This window comes from Phlebotomus argentipes, unplaced genomic scaffold (genome assembly GCF_947086385.1).
Source record: "Phlebotomus argentipes unplaced genomic scaffold, Phlebotomus argentipes genome assembly contig_42, whole genome shotgun sequence".
Lineage (NCBI taxonomy): Eukaryota > Metazoa > Arthropoda > Insecta > Diptera > Psychodidae > Phlebotomus > Phlebotomus argentipes.
In genome coordinates, this window is record NW_026776171.1 from 134,597 (window position 1) to 152,830 (window position 18,234).

At 42.0% G+C, this 18,234-nt stretch overlaps 4 protein-coding genes across 5 annotated transcripts; 3 read left to right on the top strand and 1 right to left on the bottom strand.

The window, feature by feature from the left end:
* The first annotated feature begins 421 nt into the window (after nt 1–421).
* Nucleotides 422–12,327, top strand: LOC132257247 (peroxidase). Its single transcript, XM_059754086.1, has 7 exons — nt 422–485; nt 6,306–6,472; nt 6,851–7,678; nt 7,984–8,292; nt 9,111–9,261; nt 9,335–9,704; nt 11,040–12,327. Exons 2-7 carry the CDS (start codon nt 6,306–6,308, stop codon nt 11,249–11,251), a joined length of 2,037 nt encoding a protein of 678 aa, XP_059610069.1. The 5' UTR covers nt 422–485; the 3' UTR covers nt 11,252–12,327.
* LOC132257248 (peroxidase-like) lies at nt 12,052–14,520 on the top strand. Its single transcript, XM_059754087.1, has 6 exons — nt 12,052–12,137; nt 12,206–12,308; nt 12,364–12,907; nt 12,963–14,017; nt 14,080–14,275; nt 14,348–14,520. The coding sequence occupies exons 1-6, from the start codon at nt 12,052–12,054 to the stop codon at nt 14,518–14,520; spliced, it is 2,157 nt and encodes a 718-aa protein (XP_059610070.1).
* Nucleotides 14,521–14,544: 24 nt separating this feature from the next.
* On the bottom strand, nt 14,545–16,238 carry LOC132257131 (ER membrane protein complex subunit 2-like). The gene is made up of 4 exons (XM_059753906.1): nt 16,115–16,238; nt 15,390–15,955; nt 15,205–15,300; nt 14,545–15,140 (listed from the first exon to the last, which is right to left on the bottom strand). The coding sequence occupies exons 1-4, from the start codon at nt 16,146–16,148 to the stop codon at nt 14,955–14,957; spliced, it is 882 nt and encodes a 293-aa protein (XP_059609889.1). The 5' UTR covers nt 16,149–16,238; the 3' UTR covers nt 14,545–14,954.
* Nucleotides 16,239–16,457: 219 nt separating this feature from the next.
* Nucleotides 16,458–18,110, top strand: LOC132257201 (dnaJ-like protein 60). Of its 2 annotated transcripts, none has more exons than XM_059754012.1 (5): nt 16,458–16,476; nt 17,063–17,153; nt 17,230–17,444; nt 17,707–17,823; nt 17,894–18,110. In XM_059754012.1, exons 1-5 carry the CDS (start codon nt 16,469–16,471, stop codon nt 18,039–18,041), a joined length of 579 nt encoding a protein of 192 aa, XP_059609995.1. In that variant the 5' UTR covers nt 16,458–16,468; the 3' UTR covers nt 18,042–18,110. The 2 variants fall into 2 exon arrangements, with proteins under 2 accessions (XP_059609995.1, XP_059609994.1); XM_059754011.1 differs by lacking the exon at nt 16,458–16,476 and adding an exon at nt 16,904–17,006.
* Nucleotides 18,111–18,234: the final 124 nt, after the last annotated feature.

Sequence of the window (18,234 nt, forward strand, 5' to 3'; positions counted from 1 at the left end):
CGCCGTGTGAAAAATGCAGACGCCACACAAAGAAAAACACTCTCTTTGGGCCCATTTTGGGGAGTGATAAAGTTCTTTGAAAGCGATTCCCGCCGCTGAAACGTGAATGAATTGAATTCGTGCCTGTGGTGATCTTTAAGAGCGCCTCACAAACATCGCGCGCTCGCAGACTTTGGGCTCCACTCCGGGTGAAGGTGGTGGGAGCCCAAAGTGTGGGGAGAATTAATATAAAATCTCGTGAAAACCGCGTCGATACCTCAGTCGATTTGGTCTTTTCCACACACCAATCGGGGAAATACAGGCATTCCTCCAGTGCCAGTGGCGATCAGTGGCAAGACAGACGAAGGATATCCGAAGGCGACTTCTTGTGCAATATTCCTCCTTGGACTCGTACAATATCTGTGAAGTGTGATCTCTGAAATAGAATAGTGGTGGTGTTTTTTTTTCTCACTGTGAGTGCAAGAATAAAGCGAAAATTTTATAAAGTAAGTGACTTCCCAAGTAATTGCATTTTAATGGATTATTAGTGTTAACGAGAGGCTTCTCAGGATTATTAAAGAGAAGGCTATCTCTAAAAGAAGTACACAATTACACTACTATTATAGAAGGAGCTCGAGGTCTCCAGACCAATTAATTCCCCGCATGCCAAAGTGAGAAATTTCCTAAAAGTGCCTTGAAGTTATTTCGTCAAGACGAAAAAATTGATAATTTTCATTTTTTTTACCACAAAAACTCTTACTTTCATCATACAAAATTGCAAATGAAGAAGAATCATTTCACAACAATGCCACAAACACACTAATATACCTAGATTTATGGATGAGTGGCAGAAGAAGGAGTTAAATTGTGATATAATTTTTTCCCCAGACGCCACAATATAATTAGCCTGATGAAGGTTAAAGTGATGTGATTAATTGCGTGAAGGGAAGATTTATGCTGAAACTCTATCTCTGCATTATGCTCAATTGTCTTCCACGTCAAAGTGGAGACTTTTCCCAACATTTTACTTTTCAATAAGCGCGTCAAAAGTGTCAAGACTGCACTTCCCGAGCATGCGACGCACATTGTGATAATTACAGACGATTCACAAGCCAACCAGTTAGTCTGCTCGGCGGATCATTGGCCCGCGAAGGTGCTCAGTAGTCGAAAGGGAAATTGAGCTGTTTTCTGCACGCGCATCTGACTAAATCATATCATTCATCTTGCCTCACTTAGTGCTGATCCGCCCATTGGAGAAGCCTCGCAATGTCAATGGAAATGTCGGCGAATTTGGGGATTTCTCGCGAATCAGGGAAAACCAGTTAAGTCGGGAAAAAAGTGAGAAAGAAATTAATTGATGTCATCAAACTGCAAATCACTCATCCGATCGCAATATTGCCAAATCCTTATTCGATCGTTGATCTCATCAATTTCTACCTTTCTTTCCAACTCCAAAATACACAAAAAAAAGAATGATTTAAAAAGACCCATAAAAACTTAAATTTTCTCTCAACATTTCATCATTTTGGTTAATAATTCGACAACAAAACATTTTCAAAAAGATGAAATGGTGTAGAAATAAATATAAAAGTGCAATAAAAAGATCTCAGCGTTCCAAATCTCTTAAAGTCAAGAGTTGAGACTGCAACGATCTTGTTGAGACTTATTTGGGATTTCCCCCAACTTGATTAAAATGGTTTATTCATATAAAACAAAGATTAATTTGAGTCATGACTGAATTTCAACCGAAAAACAGTCGTGATTCTGGGTAAAATGCTAATTTTTTCATAAACAAGAAGATGGTAAATAATATTGGGTTTTTTCTGGAATTTTGCCATTTTAAATTATTCCATTAGGCAAATTGTTATAATTCAAGTTTGCTAGATTCTTTTGCTTTGATCTTCTTTTTACCAGTGATATCAAGGCCTTGAGTTTCTTAAATAGTCGTTTTTGGACCGCAAAGCAGTTTTTTTTAAATAAAATAAAAGAAATTTCGATGACAGAAATAATTTGTGGGAAAATTGGAAGCATTCTTCATGATTTCTTCTATCCAGAAGACTCTTTGTCGTTTAAGAACCTGTTCAAGCTTGAGAAAAAAGTCTGTCGATTCTCTGATATGTTGTAATATATTCAATATTTATAAAAAATCGTTGTTCTTTCCCTAAAAAGAACATCGAATCCACTAAATTTCAGCCTTGTAAATAAATTCACTTTTGAAAAGTGAAAAAATTGGAATGTTTTACTGCAGTTTAGTCCTTGGTGCAGCCTTTCTATCGTAAAACGAAATGGTCACATATGTATAATAAAAGCAAATTGATTTGCTGAATAATATGCAGAATATGCAATAAAATACATTAAACCGCATACGCAAACATTTCACAAGTTTTTCTTTCTGCGGCACAACTCAAAAAGGTTTCATTACTGTGGGATCAATTTTATCAGACAATTTAGCACATGCACTTTAATTATTACTCATTGTAAAATATCCAGAATAGACAAACAATAAAACAGTAGGCATATAATCATATTAAGTGGATTATTTCGACTAATGCTATGTTGCAGGAAATGTTCCAATTACCAACTGACAAATGTGCATAAAACAATCATGAATAGCCTAATTAATAAATCATGTAAATGTAGGCTTTTTCATGTGCACGTAAAACCGCAAACGCATTAGTCGTTGGGAAATTTTGAGAAAATGCAATTTTTTACACTTTTTCTAACGCAAAAATCCGCAAAAATCGATAAAGCAAATTATAGTCATTAATTTATATTGTAGACATGGAGTGCAAATATTGTATTACTGGGTGAATTATTGTATTAGAAATAACTCACTTTCATCACACATTCGTGAATGGGAGGGCAAAATTCCACTTTGCTGGCGGTTTTGCCTTAAGAAGGTCACTCTGTGCACTTTCGGGGCGTATTTTCAATGGACCGAGACATTAGGGATCAATAAAATATTTACTCTTTCGCCTATTGACAACCCAGACAATGGCTTTGAGCCTCGAAAGCTCGCTCCGGAGGTGAGATATATAAGAAGTAATAAAATGTGGGAGTTTGCGAAGTTATTCATCAGAATGGCCAGAATTAACTTATTGACCCGATTTGGCAATTAGTCTAGCGTACAAAATGTGAAGGAAAATGGCAAGAAAATATATTGCACTTGCATACAATACAACTTTTTACTTATGTTGGAGATTATTCCAGTGAATTAACATTGGGCAGCCGTAAAAATGATGCATTAGAGAGACAGTGGTGTAGTTGTGAATTTTCACACTATATTGAGCAAATTATGTCACGAATGCAGTTGGAAAATCATGAATTTGCAAAAAAGGGTTGTGCATAGAATTCAATTAAGAAACTGTGGGATTTTTTCTGCCTTTCCCAATCACACACACTGCGGAGAGAAAAAATGCTTCACCTCTTCGCACAATTGGCAAAAGTAAATTCAAGGGTCGTGTTCACGTTGTGAATGACTTGTTTGTTGGGGGGAGAGAAAATCCGCACAACTAATTGCCTATGAAAGTGTTCGACGACTTGTGAATAAACAGAAGCTGCGCGTTTCGTCTGATCTTTCTCGCAATGGGAGTTGAATTTTTGCAGAAAAAAGAATCCAAATTCACATCACGCTCAACATTTCTTAATTATACCCAATTAATAATTCTCTGGAGGTCTCTTATCTCAGGCTGTCAATCACACACACTCTCTCTGGTCACCTGTAATGACCAGAGCAAGTCTCCTTTTGAATAGGCGTCTTTTAAATGAAAGTTGGCTAAGGCGTGAGCTATTTTTTCCATGGGCAATACTATATTTTCAATGACAGTGGGTGGTGAAATTGGTGTGTATGTTGAGTTGCATTTTCTTGGGCATCATTGGGTAATGGTGGAATTTTCTCCAGCATGAACGCAATTCGCTTGTGCAATCAAAATTCTGTCGCTTAAGCGTGAGAATGTCGGTGTGGCGTCAAATCAAAGCTAATCAATCAAATAATTACTACAAATCCCAATATTCCATCATCAAATATCTACGCATTTCACGTCTACGCAATATCTGGATGGAACGTGATGCCGTTTTTATCTCCCCATGCCTTCAAATCTCAAGCACTCCTTGTGCTAAAATAAGAGAAATAAGAAAAAAAACGAGAACAAGAGTTGTGTAGGAATTTCTAAACTTACAATGTTGCTATCATAATTGACATCTCGTTATTGCTGGCGTTATTTCATTAGCATTGCGCGCTGACACTGCAATATAGAAAAAGACAAATAGTTTTGGGTCATAAAGTGATATTTTAATTAGATCTCCAATCGACTTACTCGCATTGAGTGCGTTGAAATGCGCGATCAAATCTCTTTGCATGCAAATCGACATTCGAAGACCGCCGAGTCACATGCGTCGATGGTCTTCCCAATGAAGCAAAACGCCTTGAACTTTGAATTCCCTGTTCGATCGACAAGGAAATGCACAGTGATCTTAAAACATGAACTGGCAATAAAAGGAAAGTTAAGGAAGCTGCCGCCGGCAAAACTTGATTGCAATCAACCAGTTTCGCAGTCGATGATAATTTCGCTAATGATGAAATGTGGTGGAAAACAGCGTGGAGAGTAGGTGTCCAAATATTTCAAATTATGTTATATCATCACTCACTATCATTAGGCAGAATCTTGGAGTTTTTTTGGTGGCCCAGAATTGCACACACTTTACCAAAAATATTCTGCAGTTTAACTACCTTCGCCATTGGAATTGTTTTGATTGCACAATCCACACAATCACATTTCAGAGCATTTTGGATAATTATCATAAGCCTGTCCATGTAAATAACCCTCTGTCTATCTATGCTCAAACAGTCACCATATCTGATTGGATGTTGAATAAGTTTGTCAGGCGTTTGAGACATTCCAAAGAGAAAAATTGCCCAAAAACAAAGAATAAAGTTCATAAATTATCCATGGGCGAGTTCCTTATTGTTGCGAAATGGGTAATCTCTTTAATGATCGTGCTTTTTTTCTCTCTACAGCGTTGATCCATGAAAGACACCGTGCAATATTGTTACTGGATCTCTTTTACAATATATAATATTCAATTGCCTCTTAATATGATGTGGAAATTGGATTAAAGGAATCAATTTAAAAAGCGATCTCCTCAATGTCATTCTGTTCTTGTTCGCGGTCTCACCATTTATCCTCGACTCGAAGAGCCGCGGCAATTATGCTCGCACAATTCCTCTCAATGGTTGCAAACTCACGCGCAGAGGGAGTAGAATTCATAGAATGAATTAACGCTCCGCACTGTAATAATTGGAAAATGTATGAGATTTCATAGGCATGATATAAAGCATTCATTAGCGTGGATCAATAAAAGAAATTTAATGCCGAACAGATTGCTTCTCCCATTCATAACATGAGATGTTGTTGTACATTTCGGGATTTGTATTGCCAAAGCATTTGTCCTAGTTCTTATGCTGAGTGGAATTGTTATTTAATCTTTCACCAGCGAGCATCTCTCTCTCTGCATTATGTGAATTGAACACACAAATTAATCGCCTTCCCACTGTGCGAAGGTTTCCCAATTACACTCTCTGGGCTCAGCAACATCTCCAACGCAGACAACGCGCGCTTGACTCGTTTAGCATGTTGCAGCATCGCTTCTCTATGTTGCTGCCTAATTAAATTAAATTACCCGCGCGCCGGTGCATCAATGAGTCAGCTGAGAGAGTGCAATTGATGGTGAAGAACAATGCGAGCAAGAATTGCTGCACTAGAATGCAACTCTCACTGCATATTTTCTCACTATCACTCTCGAATGTCGCACATTTCGGTCGGCGTTGCATAAATATTCATGATCCACTGTTTTGTGTGTGCGGTTCAGTGAACCTCGTGTGTGTTCACGAGCGATATTTTTTGAGGAAAGTCCCGCACAAAAATCACGATCATAACCCATTTGGTGAGCCATTAGTGTGCTAATTGAGTGAATTTTATGCCTTTTTCCTCCTGATACACTTTTATACATTGTTGAATTGTTGGATTTATCAATATTTTCTCGCTTCACTGCCTTTTTGGCGGTGTGTGAGGAAACGGTGTGCGATTAATTTACACAAAATTCACCAGCAAAAAAGCGAAACGCGACAGATTTCAATCGCGGAATCGTGTATGTCTTATAAGCGGAATTTCTACAACTTCCCAACGACCACTTTCGCATGTCCTCCTACAATTTTTCGAGATCCGGTGCAAAATGCACAACAAAACGCGCAAGATATTCTCTTCCTTCCGCACTTTTCGCGGCCGCCAAGCCGTGATATTAACTGCTTTCTTCCCCCTTTCTTGCAGATGAAGGTGCCGTTACTGCTTCTCGTCGCAACACTCGGTACAGTTCACAGTATAAACTTGGAAGGATCATCATACAGTATTGTACACGACAGAGGAGTTCGAAGTTACTTCTCACACCCATTCGGCGGCTTTGGGAAAGCCAGAGGATTCGGCGGTGGATTCTTCGGGTAATTCACAATCTATATTGCAGCTGTTGCTCAATTGCAACTGTCGATTGCGTACAGTTGACAAACAATTCGCAGCCAAATTATCTTTGGCAGTGCATTTATGATCTCTGTTCAATCTAATTTATTTGCTTTTAACAGTCACCATTTAATCCACGCTCTAAAGCGCCAAAACGCAATTATAGAGATTGCTTTATCGCCTTTCAAACCCATAAAGACATAATTGGAAGCAAATATAGAGATAGTTTGAAAAACTAACAGAGTTCATTTGTGAATTTGTCAGACCATTTGGATCATAAAGTCAAATTAACATTCCAATGAATGTGCTGTCGATGACTGGGCATATTGATGACTTAATGCATTGGATTTTTCGTTTCTCAGGCACTCTCAAGCCCCCACAAGTCCATTTGGCGTCGCTGCCGGTCCAGCTTCGTCCCTGACGAGCAAAAAATGCGGCGTCGCGCCACAAAACTGCGTCCGATCTCGCTATCGCACCTTCAGCGGTGTGTGCAATAACTTGCTGAATCCAGGATGGGGAATGGCGTCCAGCACCTACTCGCGTCTCCTGTCGCCCAAGTACGGAGACGGCGTCTCCTCGCCAACACTCTCCGTGACCGGAGCTGAGCTGCCCAACGCTCGTGTCCTCTCAGTGGACGTCTTCGGTGAGCGCGACGTTCCCGATCCCAAATTCACGCTGCTCAACATGCAGTGGGGTCAGGTGATCACCCACGACATGAGCTTGCAATTCGGCGGTTCTCAGGCCCAGAAGCACGCCACGTCCTGCTGCTCCGTTGAAGGACATCCCGAGGAGTCACGAAGCCTCCACACCACTTGCTATCCCATCGTCGTGCCACACAATGATCCCGTGCTCAACAACTACAACGACCAGTTCTGCATGGACTTCGTGCGCACGCTCACGGACAAGGATGTGCGCTGCCCCAATCTGGACTTCAACTCTCCCGCTGAGCAGCTGACCGAAGTCACGGCGTTCATGGACTTGTCTCTCGTCTACGCGAACAGCGACCAGATGAACGCTCAGCTGAGAACCTTCCAGGGCGGCAGGCTGATCACCGTTCAGCGCAATGGCCGCGAGTGGCCACCACAGAATCCCAACGCGTCCACTGTCTGCACAATGAACAATGGCCAGGAACCCTGCTACCTCGCCGGAGATGCCCGAGTCAACCAGAATCCCGGACTCACGTCTCTGCAGTAAGTCAATTACACTCAAGAGTTAGATAACCATAATCATCATCGGCGAGATTTTAATTACAACTGCAAGTGATTTCAACAAATTGAGCTACTTATGTTCGTTCGATAAAATTGAAAAAAAGTGGGTGAAAGAACCGGTAAAATGCCCTATGGCTGGAAATTGATGCCAGTCGAATTCTAACTTAAATCATATCATAAAACTTTATTACCTGCCTTTCTATCAGAGACACTTTTAAGTGAGACTCACTGAGAAAAAGCAGTCAATCTTACGACAGATCGATAAAGCTTTTGATCTTTCCCTGCAGAGTTATGTTGCTCACTGAGCATAACCAGATCGCCGACGCCTTGGCCAGCATTAATCCCCATTGGGACGATGAGAGGATCTTCCAGGAGGCGCGAAGGATCAATTATGCCGAATTCCAGCACATTTCCTACTACGAGTGGCTCCCAATCTTCCTTGGACAGAAGAACATGCGCAACAATGGCCTGATCTACGAGACCACGCCAGGGAGCTACGTGAATGACTACGATCCGAGCATTGATCCGCGGGTGATCAACGCCCACGCGCACGCCGCCTTCCGATACTTCCACACGCAAATTGAAGGAAGACTCGAGTAGGTTTTTCCCACGCTTTTCATGCCTTTCATAATTAGTTCAACGATAAATAGATCGCGAAGCGAGACTTTCTCATTTACCTTTTTTTCTCTCTCGCGCAAATGCATGAGAAACTCTTTTTCCTTCATTCAAACCATCGGGCAAAACAATGATTTAATTGATTATAATATTGGTTTGAAGATAATTTTCAATTTCCACTTTTTCTCTCTCACTCTCCTGACTCATTGATCTTCAAAGAATGCGTGATCATCGATGATATCAGCGAGAGATTGTTGCTGACTTTTGCGCACAATTGCAGCATAATTTCCATGCATTTTATGACGATGCATTCAATCAGAAAAAAACTGTCTCTAATGCGAGCGATGAGAAATACTTAAATGCCGCAATTTCTATCATTGTTTTTTTGATTGCTAATTTGATCCATGGTAATCGTTTTCCCATTACTTTCATTTAAAAAAAGTAATATAGAGTGTGAAAAAATGCATGGAAAATTCACGATAGAAATGGTTGAACTTTCGCGAGAATGCACTTCATCATGCCATTCATTCTGTGCTAATAACTTTTGCTTTTCACCCGCTCTATTAGATGAGTAAAAGTGGAATTCACCGTTTTGCTTTCAGTGAACCTAATTTCAAGATCTTGACACATTTTTTCTCCCATCGTGATCCACTTTTGACCCTCGCGTAATTTCCAACAAAAGGAATAATTGAATTTTGGGTCAATGATGAAAAGCACTTGAACTTATTGCTAGAATAGCCGATCACGCATTGCAATTTCTCGATCGATCGCTCTAATGTTCATCTTTTATCTTCTCAAGCCTATTGTCTGAACATCGCGCGAGAACTGCTTCGCTCCGACTCAGTGACTGGCTCAATCGTCCAGTCATTGTTGAGGCTGAGTTCGATAATCTCTGCCGCGGCATGGTCACGCAGCCCGAGGAAGACACCGATGACAACATTGACACAGAAGTGAGTCGCTCTCAAATTTCCTCAGCCACACATTTGTCTCTACAATGTAGAATCTTTGGCGCCTCTTCCCCAGATCAAGCACTACCTGTTCCGCCTGGACAACGTCATTGGACAGGACTTGAAGGCGATTGACATCCAGAGAAACCGAGATCACGGTCTCGCCAGCTACAATGACTTCAGGGAGTTCTGTGGCCTGAAGAGGGCCGCGACTTTCGACGATTTCCTGGATCTCATCTCGCCCAGACACGTGGAGAAACTCCGAGCTCACTACACGAGTCCCGAAGATGTGGATCTCACTGTCGGTGGAGCTCTGGAGGCTCACGTGGCGGGTGCTCTGGCCGGTCCCACCTTCCTCTGCATCCTCACCGAGCAGTTCTTCCGCACGCGTGTCGGCGATAGATTCTTCTACGAGAACGGCAACGTCGACAGTGCCTTCACGCGAGGTAATAATTCGGATCTCAATAGCATTCTTTACAGTCTTTAGTATGATTTGACACTTCCACGGTTTTTATGCAAAATATTCAACACTTCAGACACTTCTGAACGCTTTCTGTTTCTCACACTTATTTCTGATTTATCACAACATAATCTAGGGTTTTCCGTCTCAAGAAGGTTAAGCTATTTAAATGCTTAGATTTAAGATTGAAGGAATTGATCTCAATGTCTCAGGATTCGTTCATGAACAATTTCTGTCTTACAATTTCTATTTTGAATCCTTTCGAACCTGGAAATGAGTAAATATAGTGAATAATTAAATTTTTCTACTAGATAATGAGATTAAATTTGCCACTTTATAGCTCAAACCGCAGAAATAAGTAAGCAATGAGACATTCCTATTACTCAAGTTTAACCAATGTCAAGATTTTTGAGCACAAATGCTCAACTCTGCAGAGAAAAAGAGAAATATTTCCAACTTAAAGACATTTTTGATGATCTTGAGGATTATTTAATCACCATAATCAGTTTAAAAGGTTTTAAATCAATCACATAACATAGAAAAGCTATAAAATTAACTTAGAAAAAGTTTCAATTTGTTGAAACTGAAGCTTCCGCAAAGCTGTACACCACTTCCGACCATATTATCTCCCACTTTGATCTGGATAATTGTTAAGACAGTTAAATGGCATGAAAATGTCTCGAAATCTGTGGCAATTTTCCACCAAGACAATCTCTTCTTCTCGCACTTGATGCATGGCGCGCCATCATCAATTTCCTACGTGCAAACGCGCTCAAATTCACCTGCACAGGGAATGCAGAGCTGAGTCAGCCGATAAATCACCTTTTGTCACATACAACAAACAGAGCACATGAACACTGAAATGGGCGCAGAGAAGTCAATGGGAGTCTTGGACTGACGCTAATAAAAGCGCGAAAGTGTCTCCCATGGACTTTTCCACATTTTATGCCTTGGCCTTAAAAGCGCTATTTGGTCTCCACATTGAATTATATGCAAAATAGAAATCTCATTGGGAATTCCATGTGCTGTGATAAAGATTTTATTGATGCATACATGCAAATTATTGCAATTACTCCAGCAACATCGTGACTCTCACCCAATTTCAATTAATCCATATTTTCTCCCGCTCGCAGAATTAATTGATGAGATGATGGAATATGTGGGTAATTAGCCGTCTGTTGTCTGGGTGTGAAATATTCATGTCGGAGATCGATAAATTACATAAAATCATGCCTTATTAAAGTGTTTCACTGGGCAAAGTCTCACGAGTCGCTCGCAATACATTTCATTTCATCTCTTTTTCTTTATTTCTCTGACACAGAACAACTCCAATCAATCCGCCAATTGACTGCGGCTCGCTTCGTCTGCGACAACACAAACATCCAGTACATCCAGCCGAGGGCCTTCGAGAGGATCCACCTCGGAAACGAGCTGCTGCCCTGCGCCTCACTGCCGCGTCTTGACTACAATCTGTGGCGGGACGACGTCTCGGCAGCCTTCGACACCCACAACGCCTACGTCTTCAAGAAGTGATCGCGCCGTAAATTATTTATTGAGCCTAGTTGATAACAGTTTAATAAGCTCTGGAGCACATTTTCCATTGATTTATTCATGGAGAAACGTCCAGACGAAAGCATTATGACACGTGACCAACGATAGTGTGAAAATTAATTGCTAAGAGATTAATAAAAACATATTTCTTTTTTTTGTACATGGAGAAAGAGAAAATTAAACGTGAAAAAGCGTTTTGCCATTTTTTTTAAAGACGCATCCCTCCAGCAAATAAACCATTCCCTAAAAGGAAAATCCCCCTCAATTGTCACCACCTTAGAAGAGTTAAAAGTTGACGGCATTTCTTATTACTTCACACTTCTGTTAAAAGGTGCTTTTAGCATATAAAAATTTACCCCACAATCAATGAATGTTAATGTTCAGACGATGTGAAAAGCATGGAGAATAAAATTAATTGTACCAACGGAAAAATGTTGCTTTCAATCATTGCGTTTTCGAGTCGTTAATGAAAGTGAAAATATTTCATTTTCACTTCCATCAACAATTTCTTTTGTCAACTGCACATTCTGCACTATTCATTTCTTTCTAAAAATATCACTTCTCTGTGTCTTGAGGAAGTTCACACTGTCTTCGTGTTTGACCAACTCGCGAAAAACGGTGACATTGAGGGTGAAAATGTGCAGAAAAATATGCAGAAATTCCATTAGCGCCTCTACTAATTACCGTCGCTCTTTGGCAGAACTCCTCAGTTGGTCAGGAACTCATCATCGCGGTGGATCTTCCAGCGATTCACTTAACAGTGGGTGAAGAATAGTACAACGATGAATAGTGTATTACTTGTTCTTCTCACCGCGGGACTTTTCGCGGGTGGATTTTGCTTCAAAACCTACAATCCCGCTGATTTGAGGTAAGCGCTTAATTCCAGTGTTCTATAAGTGCAAATCCAGTTCAAGTATGTGTTTTCCCGCCTTTCAGGCTCGTCCTCGAGGCTTATCGCAATGCCACGAAAATGCAAAATATGCAAGAGATGCTGGAGAAACATCTCTGTGATCTCAAGATTGAGATGCGCCCAGAAGATGTAAGAATAAATCGTCGCTGTTGTGAAGCATCTTCTGATTCTCTTGCTGTTGCAGATTGGATTCAGACAATTCAGAAACTTCGGCCAGTTCTTGTCCATGGACACCAGAGAGGCATTTCGTGTGTCCAAAATCCTCCTGAAGGCTGGCCAATATCTCCACAGAGTCTTCTACAGCAACGTCACGAAGACTGAACTGTCTGAGAAAGACTTCTACACGTGGCTTCACGATCTCAGTCACTACGTGCCGCCGATCAGAGACACTGCACGCTGGAAGCTGAGCTGCGATCCCAAAGCGATGTATCGCTCCATCAACGGCACCTGCACTCACGCCAAAGATCCCAACGCTGGCAGCACACTCACGTCCTTCTCCAGAATCACGCTGCCCGTGTACGATGACGACATTCACATTGTCAGGCGAGATGCTGATTACAGAACTCTGCCGCTGGCACGCAACATCGTGGTCTACTTGTTCCTCAACTACAGCCCCTTCGCCAACACCGTCGACCAGCTGGACTTTGACAATATTCCCAACGTCGCTGGCCTGATGTTCGGCCAAGTTATCGCCCACGACATGACACAGAAGCTCAATGTTCAGAATTGTAAGTTCTTTTCCACTGATAAATCCTTTGAATTTATATTATTTCCACATTGCAGTGTGTTCTGAGAATGGCATTCAGTGCTGCGCGAGGAGAAACTCAAGAGTTCTGCCCGCGGATGAACTCCACTCCGCTTGCACTCCCATCCAGCTCAGCCCGCGCGATCCCATCTTCGGCCCGGCAAACGTCGGATGCGTCAATCTCATTCGCTCCGAGACAATTTCCCGCTACGGGAAAACCCTCTCAGCCGCCCAACAAGTCAATCGCGCCACGAGTGCACTCGATCTCTCAGTCATCTACGGATCATCTGACGTGGACGCGAAAACATTCAGAACGTTCCAGGGCGGAAAACTGATCATGAGTGCAGATAACATTCTGCCCGAGGTCGCCAATTGCACCACAAATGCTTGTTATCGCATTGGGGACAGTCGAGTGAATCAGACGCCCTTCCTGGCCATCCAATACTCTCTCTTCGCTCGCCATCACAACCGCGTGGCCGTGATCTTGTCCACACTCAACTCTCATTGGAAGGACAAGAAGATCTTCCAGGAAACCCGACGCATTCTCATCGCTCAGTATCAGCACGTCATCTTCAACGAATTCCTCCCGGCCTGGGGCCTGGCAGAGGACGATGATCCCGAAGATCTTGCGGATCCTGCAGATCCCGCAGTTGCAGACACTGAAGTCACCGCAGAGCCTGAAGATGAGCACGTGAAGGCAATCACGGTGAATGAATTCGCAACAGCTGCCTTCAGGATCTTCCACATGTTCATTCCCGATCAATACATGCTCCTGAATGCCCAGAATGTCATCAACAGCTTCAGACTCTCAGACACGATCTTCAATTCAACACTAATCAGATCCTTCTATGAAGATATCCTTCGCGGAATGCTGAATCAGCAGAGTAATCTGCAAGGATTCGGCGATGAAGTACTCAACAGATTGTTTAAGAATCTGGAAACGGATCTGGGCATTGATCTCATGGCGACAGACATCATCAGAGGACGAGATCATGGGCTGAATCCTTATTTGAAGTATGTGGAATTCTGCGGAACTTGTGCCAACCAGACAATCACCAGATTTGACGAATTGGGATGCCTTTTTGACTTCCAGGTGAGAAATGTTTGAGAAAATGCAGGTTTCAGGGCAGTTTTTACAGTCTACTGACATTGCAGAACATCGCTAGACTACAGAGAGTCTACAGGAGTGTTCAGGATATCGATCTGATGGTTGGCGGTGCCCTGGAAAATGCAGGCAGTGAACTTATCGGTCCCACATTCCAGTGCATCATTCGCGAGCAATTCCGCCGAACACGACTCGGCGATCGCTTCTTCTACAATCTCACCGACAGCGCCTATCCATTCACAAATGGTACGCATCTCCCCTATTTACTGCCACTTCCTCTTTAGCCACAGTAATTAAGCTCACCCTTTTCTTCCACAGATCAACTGAACGAGATCAGAAAGTTCACCGCTGCTCATTTATACTGTGGCAATTCAAACATCGAAAGAACACCAACGAGAGCCTTCATCACACCGCGCAGGGAAGCTGATTTTGTGCTGTGCCGAGATCTGCCTAGGCTAGAATACAGCGCTTGGAGGGAATCTCGACCCTGACAGAGGGATTAATTGACAATAATTAACTCAATTCTTTTCTCATTTCATTCAATATGACAAGTGTTATAAATTGCCTAAGTGTAAAATATTTTTAAACGAACATTCTCTGTTGACAAATTAAAAGGAAAAAAAACAAAACTCTGTGTTGATGAGGAATTGAAGGATTTTTCTCCTTGAGGAGCTGCAAATTGGCATTTTTAAGTGAATGAAAACAACGCGTGACACGCACATTTTCACTGGGGAAACAAACAATTTTATATATCCCGGAAAAGAAAACAGTTAAAGAATGCACTTTTATAATGAAGTTTTCTCGGCTTAATGCGCACAAAAACCGTGATGAAACTACCAACATGAAGAGAGAACTGATAAACAGGATGTTGTCTCTGTTACAAAAACCCTCTTACCTTACTAAATGCTAATAAATAGATCTAGAATCAATTAGATTTAAGGTCCAAGTTGCCAAAAGCCTGATCCAGTGCTTGAATGTACTTGCTACTCTTCTCGTTCTTCGATCGCTTCTTCGTCTTTTCGGTGATCTGGCCCAGGGCCCATTGACCCAGCTTCTGGGCTTCTTTCCTCTTGCTCAGCGTCGCCTTGGAATTCGATATGTGTCCACAGCACTGCAGCATGAGAGTTAAGCAGTTAGACAACAATATTTCCACACGAAGATGACATTAAACTCACCAAGTACAATCCGTATAGCGCACGAATGTTGTATGAATTCAGTTTTATCGCTTGTGAATAGTATGATTTGGCAATTTCAATATTCTCAATACCGCCCTGGAAAGTCAAAGAGAAGAAGAAGTAATGATAAAAACCACGTCATCTCAAGCTTCTTCTCAAGAGAAGATTCACTGTCAGACTCTCACCATTGTGTATCGGATCTCGCCCAGTCTCTGGTGGATCAAGTGACTGTGGGGGTTGTGCAGGAGGACCTCCTCCATGCAAAAGGCCGCCTTGGCATAGTCCGCCTCAGCCAAATACAGATTGCACAGCTCATGCCAGGCCTCCTGGTCGGACATGAACTTCTTCAGGTAGTCGCACAGCTCCTTGATGGCCTCGCCCGTCTTCCCGCGCGCCTTCAGGATGGCGATGCGTCTCTTTCGCGGTGCCGCATTCGTTTCATCTTTCCGGATAATGGCATCCAGCAAATCCAGAGCGTCGTCGTACTGCTCGAGTGCCTCTAGGCGCATCGCCCTGTACTTTTGCACACGCAGACTGCCCGGGAACTCCGCCGAGAGACTCTTGATGCACGCCTCGGCCACATCGATGCGCCCACAATCCAGTCCGGCAATGATCACTTGCTCCAGGACAAGGTGACGTTCGTTGCCCAGCTTCTGCTGCTTCTCCTCCAAAACAGCCTCCCAGAGATTCACCACGTCTTCGCTCTTGCGCTCATTGTCCTCACGCCACTTCCGGAATAGGTCACGCACCTCTGGAAGACCAATTAATCCAGTGACTCGCGATTCTTTGGGGTTGTGTGTCCACTTAACATTACAATGGGAGCGACGTGTTCGCGTGAGCATATGGAATATCAGCCCATTTCTCATCAAATCGCCCCACATTTTGCCAAGTGTCTAGTCGGAAAACATACCTGACCAACTCATGTCCTCGAAATTGTTTGCCATTTGAATAGAAATTCTCTCACAATGCTGTGAAAATCATTTAATTTAGGGGAAAAAATTCTTACACGATTTTCCAATTTGACACATGCTACACTGTCAAAAATCAACGCAATTCCAACTCATCGACAATCGACCAGTTGCGCTTGACTGGTTTCCATCATTCAAACAAAATATTTCGGTGAGGTGGTTTTGTGAAAATTGTGGAAAATGCCTCGGCAGAGAGTGAAAAACTCCTACAAGGGTTGCAGTTGCAAGAAATCCGGATGCCTGAAGAACTACTGCGAATGCTATGAGAAGAAAATTCCCTGCACGAGTTCCTGCAAATGCTTGGGTAAAAAAATCGAGAAAATCCATTCTGAAAAGTCTCCCTAGACTGACAAGATCATATTGTTTAGGCTGCAAGAATACTCAACACATCCATCTGCCCAAGTCAAGTGCTGAGAAAGCCAAGATACCGTCCAAAGAGTCTAGAAGAAGATCTTCTCTCATCAAGACTGAAACGGCCGGAGCTGTGATTTCATGCCTTTTTGCCAAGGCAAAACAATGTGAAGAATTCCAAATGTCTCCAGCAGCAGTGCAGCTTGAACTAATCATGGAGTTCAATCGCGCTCTGGGCATTATTCTCGAGAAAAACCAGGAAAACTGATGATTTCATTATAATTTATATTAATAACGAACGTTTTGCGCAGCTTTCATTTTGATAGGTTTTGTCGATTTTGTGCAACCTAGCAATTGCGAGATGTTTTGTTTTTGGACGAGACGTCAAAAATTTCCTGGCGAAAGCTGTGTTTTTAGATCTCTTTTCTCCACTAAAATGTTCAGGATTTCTCATAATTGTTCTCAAAGAATGATGCTTATAAGGTAGAGAATCATTTTGCAGGCAAGTGACAATAATTAATTTGTTACATTTCTTCCAGAAAAGCGCACACTTATTATGATGTTCTGAGGGTGAAGCCGACTTGCTCACAGAAGGAAATCCGTGAATCTTTCTTACAACTGTCCAAAGAAGTGGGTAATTATCTGGCTTTAAGTCAAGTCTAGAGCATTGGCTTTGAAGTAATTAATGCAATTCTTCCGTTTGCAGTTTCATCCGGACACTAATTTGACTGTAACGCAGGAAAGTACAAAGAAGTTTCAGAAGATTCTCGAGGCATATCAAGTTCTAGGAAAGACTGACTCACGAAAGATTTACGATGCAGACCTGAGATTGGTCCAGTCAAATTCATCATCATCTTCCAGCAAATCCTATCCCAGATTCTACAGGGATTTCCATCCGCCAGGATCTCCAGGAGGTGTCAAGTGAGTTACTTTTCTCATCTTCATTGGATCGAAAGTGATTCTAGATTGAGATGCAATTAATGACGCTGCAAGCGATTGACGCTAATCATGCCACATAATTTGCATGCCTGCTTGAGCATCTTGAGGCATCGATTGCGGGCAATCGCCGAAGCGTGATGTTTCAAAACACGCTGACTCGCTTTGAGAGAATCTCATTTCACATTAAAGCTAAGCTTAAGGCTCAGAAACCCATTAGTAATCTAATGTGCTTCTAATGTTACAGGCAAGGCGAGAATTACTACGGTCTGAAGGGAGTGAAGAGAGTATCGAATTATATAATTGTGTTACTCTGTGCGATATTTACTGGGATTGGAGTAACTCTTCAGGTTTTGGCAATTCGGTGAGTATCACGATAATCCTTGGTTTAATCCTAGCCGAATTCTCACGTTTATCTGTTTGCCCATCGGAAGATCTTCAATGACTTTCAAGAGGGAAAATTTAGATCTCCAATCCGAGGAGTGTGCACGTCAGCACGCGCAAGCGAAAGCTGATGCCAATAAGTACGGAAATGACTTACAAATAAAGCGATTGATGGAGAAGATGAGAGGAAATCGATAGTATTTGTGGAGAAATTTAGCTTTAGTTTTTAGATAGAATGGTTTTTGAATAAATGAAATATTTTCCAGTGTATTTTTCAAACATCTTTACTTCCTTATGAGTGTGCGGGAAACTTTTCTTTATTGTGGTTTTGGCACAATTTCATCTCTCTAAACATTCACCTTTACTCTGGAACACATTGCATAAAATCAAA